The 4791-nt window shown below is 41.1% G+C and overlaps 1 protein-coding gene across 1 annotated transcript in view; it reads left to right on the top strand.

Annotated features, from left to right (window-relative positions):
- Positions 1–3386, top strand: part of LOC104072773 (solute carrier family 2, facilitated glucose transporter member 9-like) — a gene marked incomplete at its 5' end in the record, with an annotated part of 38132 nt that extends 34746 nt beyond the window's left edge. The window contains one exon of the mRNA XM_009572342.1: positions 3129–3386. Within this exon, the coding sequence (XP_009570637.1) occupies positions 3129–3386 (258 nt within the window). The remainder of the gene's footprint in view (positions 1–3128) is intronic.
- Positions 3387–4791: the final 1405 nt, after the last annotated feature.

Raw genomic sequence — 4791 nt, forward strand, 5'->3', positions numbered from 1 at the left:
TATAATATAAATAAGCGAAAGTATAGTAATTTCATGGAACAAAGACACAGATCCATTTTCCTGTCAGATCTGTCTATCAGTACCTTTTCTGTAGTAGCCATCATTCAATAACTCCGCATTTATCCTTTTCCCAGCACATTATCCTACCTTCTGGATCCCTTGATGGGCACATCAGATATGCTGCGGCCAATATATTAATTGTTCCACCCCTCAGATCTCTCCTCCAGCACTAAGCAATTCAGAATACATCAGAAACAGATAAAAATGAATTAAACATCTAGGCTGAGCTGTATCCCACCCGTGTCCCACTAAGGGTTTCTACTGAGGTAGGATCCAGGATTTAATATTTTCCTTCTGCTTTAGTCTGTACTTCTGTGCTACATCCTTTGTCAGGGTGCAGAGCAGGTAGAAGGTTTTGTGCTTGTAACGAGTAATTCAGGCGTGAAGTTCTTCTGTGCCAAATGCAGGTTTGGGTGATATGAGTTGAACTCTGAATGAGTTATAAAAGGCTTGTGACTATGAGTGTTTGTCTTTTCTGTGTGTGTGTAAAATAACAACCAGCTTTAAGGAAATACTATGACTGAAGACTAGCTGGTGAGAAAAGGGCATTTTGTGATCGCCCTGCAGTGTTCCTGTCCGGGAATTAGGGCTCTGCTATGCTAATCCTGGTGAACACAAGGAGTGCAAAGTCTTGGTCTCTTCCCACAATCCCATTTGTAGGATTTATAACAAAATTTAATTTTTAGCTTATTCTCTGTGGAATTTCTGTTGGAGGACCTTGGGGGATACTTCTAGAGGGATCTGCAGAAATTAAGGAGAGCAAGTGTATTACCAATAAATATAAATACATTATGTAAAATAATTGCAACTCATGAGAGTGTTCAGTTCAATTAGAAAAGGTTTAAGGAGACATGTATCAAAGAAGATGTAAACCCTAATTTAGATCATTGTCAGCAAAGAAATGAACAGGAATAAGAAAGGTGGGACAAAGTTGTGGCTGCACCACCAATAGATGCAGGTAACTTGTGGCATCTGATTGCCAGCCTTATTCATACTAGGCATTAATGGTTCGTTTTCATTATGGAGAAGATTTAGTTCAATTAAGATTTTAAAAAGGGAAAAACACGATTCCAGATTGGAGCTCTACCGTTCGGCTGAACGACGATTTCAAATGCAGAAGATGCAGATGCAAAATTTGAATTCTTGACATGGCAGGATGATTTATGAGGCACTGGGATGTTATTTTTTCCTGTCTACTAAATCCATTTGCTTCTGCCTCTGTATAAGCTTGAAAGTCATATCTGTTCCCATACCAGAATATTTTCCCCCCTCCTCACCCGTGCTCTTTGGCTTGTCATTGTCAGGTTGCTCAGGAGTTTGTGCTTCTAGGATTTAACAAAAAAAGGATTGATGATCTCAAGAGTCCATAGTCAATATCAGAGGATGCACTTTCCAGCTGTTTCTATTACAGACAGGAGTTGAAGGGCTGAACTAGGTAATGAATTATCGACAGAAAACATCGTGACTAGGCAGGCTGGCAATCAGCCACGGTATTAAAAAGCAGCTGCAGAAAAGGTTTTTTTCTTTTTTTCTTTCTTGTTCCACACATGAATTCATGTTCTTCTTCCGCGCCATGTATGACGTATACTGAGCAAGTGAAACATAAAGATAGCCCTAGGAATTGCGTGCACCCTGAACCCCCAAAGCAGGGAGCTTCACCAGCCTGCAGTGTAGGACTGGTACAACTAACGACGATGGGAATCTGTTAGAAAAATGTGGAAAGTCAGGGTTACATTGTTGTCTAGCTCTGTCTTAATTGTTTCAGATACATACCTTTAATGGCAATGGTAAATATGTACATATAGGAAGCCACGTCTGCTCCCTCCACCCTGAGTGGTTTTCCCCAGGGTAACCTCTGCCTTGCAACACCTGGGGTGACGTGTGAGGGGTCCGGCCCTCCTCGTATTCGCTGGTCATGACCTCACGCAAGGCACCATGGAAAGGTCGCCTTATTTTTGGAGCTGGAGATACCCCTTCTGGTTTAATTCAGCCTTGTTAATAAAAGGAAGTCAGAAATATGTGTTCATTGGACATATTTTTTTGGGACGCAGAGTGAGGTGAACCAATAGAGAAGGAAGGGAGGTTTCTCAAAGGCTGGCAGGTTTCACTGGAGTCACGATACCAAACCTCTTCCTAGTTCAACAAAGGGCAGCTGGCAATATTGTAATTATCAAATGTTTTTCAAAACTTTTGAAACATAACTGAAAGCTACTAAATGATCTAATAATCACTAGGCAAGAAATACTTATGTTTTAGTGAAGTGCAACTCTGACTAGTTGGTTTGAGCCTTTATAATCAGTTTATAAATTAACTTCTTTGTGTCTATACTCTTTTTTTTTCAGTGAAGTAAAATCCAAAACTTTCCAATATGGCCTGTATTTCGTTTTCAGTTAATTCTTATACTAGTCTCTAGCATGAAAGAAGTGCATTTTATGGATTTTTTCCTGCTGTAAGCTCCCATAACCTTAGCAATAATACAAATGTCTGTCCTTTGGGTTTTTTTCCTTGTTTATTTTGCAAATCTCAAAGCCTGTAACTAGTGTGATGCAGATGCCCCTGGCTATGGCAGGTTTCCCATATGTTGCGTACAGGTGCACGGCATTGCAAAAGCCTGCCTCAATTTTTGTACCTAGAAATTGCGAGGCAGTATGCAGAACAACCCGGTGAAACATCTGCCTCATTTCCAGAAATACCGCGGCAGCGCAAGGCTCGGTTAAGCCGTGCCCGTAGCAGGAGCCCTGCTGCCACCTGCTCTCCTCACACCCGCGGTGCCTGAACTCAGTCTGGTGTCTCCCAGCATCGCCCAGATTGCAGATCTGTGCGCCTCTGCCAGGAGCCTGCTTTTCCATCGATGGGCCACAGGCAGTGTTGGAAGAACATGCATAACGATTCATGCATTTTTATGAACTTCTAAGCACTCTGACTTGCAGTGAATGCCAGCACTTACTGTACTTGGTTAAAAATTGCTCCATACCACCTGTTTTTTCTTTCAAACTATTCCTGATGTTGCTTTTCTTTTGACTTTTGTCCCTTTTATAATGACCTTCTCCTTTGTTTTCTATTCGCAGGGTGGCTTACAGACCTACTGCTTCCTAGTGTTTGCTGCCATCTGCTTTGCGGGAGCTACCTACCTGTTTTTTGTCCTGCCTGAAACAAAAAATAAAACATTTAATGAGATCAGCCAGGCATTTGCCAAAAGGAATAAAGTATCTTTAGAAATGCAAGAAATGAACCACTACCCAGGGGAGAGAAAATCCAGTAGAGAACAAGAATCAAACTTCACATCTTCAGTGAACAATGGGGAAACCAAAAAAGGGATTGTGTAAACCCAGGATGCTCTTTCGGGGGGCAGGGGAAAACATGCTCTTTTCATTCAGTATGTTTATAGCAATGCACAACTTGTATTTTTTTATGTGACAGCATGAACTGCTTCCCCCTTGACTATGTCTTAAGTGAGTACAGGTGAATTCGTTAGCAGCTAGGGTGATGGTTGAGGAAATGAGAGGCGGGAGTAGCAGGCGGAGGTTTTTTGGGCTCCTGTGGAATAGGTGCTGTGGTGGGTGGGCTGGGGAGTAGACAGCAGAGAAGCAAAGTGGCGGTGGGGAGCAGGGGTTGTGAGCAGCAGCTGGCTGAGCACCTCTGTGTGCTCACGGGGAGGTGTGTGCAGTCGCCGAAATGGTACCGGCTCACATTTCTCCACGTTTCCCAATATGTTATTAAAGTTGCAGGTGAGAATTGAGGGCTTGAAAGAAGACTTGTGATACTCCCCCGACCTCCCATTCCTTTTCCAGCTATTTTGACTTTCAGTTGCTTCGTCTCAGCATCTCCCAGCTTCTCATAAATGGGGAGCTCCAGGTCCTGATGGGTTTCCTTGTCTCTCTTGCAAATCCTGATTGACTAGTAATAGAGTTGCCTCTAGTTTCTGGGTTTGATGGTATTGCATTTCTGTGGAGAGAGAGATATATATATACTTAATTTTATTTTTTAAGAATAGCTATAGAAGCTTTAACATGAAAACAAAACTAAACCTCATGGTGAAGTGAGAGAACTCTGATGGTACGTGTAGGGTGTAGCATTAAAAAAAAAATCAAACACCAAGTTTTCCAAGGGTTGGGTTTTTTTGATTGGTTTTTTTTTTTGCTTTTCTTTTCAAGTTCCTTTTAAAACAAGTCTTATGAGCCAGAATTTCCCTGAGACCCAATAAATGTCATTTCTTAACACTCAGATCTCCAAAGGAATTTGGGTGCCTATTTCTTATTTAAACGCTAATTTTCATTTGGGCATTAGATTCTGAAGCTCCAGACCTAGTTCACATTAATACATTTCTAAGCTACTTAATGCTTTGTAAAACTGTCCTCAGAGTCTGCTTAATTTCATGATAGAAAGACTCAGCAGGCTGTTGGGGGTTAGGTGATCCATTCCCTTCCACATGGGATTTTTTTTTATGAACATCATCTTTCCAGTTTGTAATTTTAATAATAGTTTTTCTTGATCCTTCTAGGTACCTGGATGCCGAGGAGGTAATAAGCACTTTTAAATTAAATAGTTAGCTGTTTTATATGAAAAGTCACTAAGTCTTAGAGCTGATCTCAGTTAGGAGTAAGGCACAAGAAGCAAGTGAAGCATTTAGGTAGAGCCAGCTGCTTTCACAAGTTATATTTACTAATCCAGAAGTTCATAAATTTGGGGGTATTTTGGAAAAAAAAAATCATATATATATTCATATATATT

Source organism: Fulmarus glacialis, unplaced genomic scaffold (assembly GCF_000690835.1).
Source record: "Fulmarus glacialis isolate BGI_N327 unplaced genomic scaffold, ASM69083v1 scaffold292, whole genome shotgun sequence".
NCBI lineage: Eukaryota > Metazoa > Chordata > Aves > Procellariiformes > Procellariidae > Fulmarus > Fulmarus glacialis.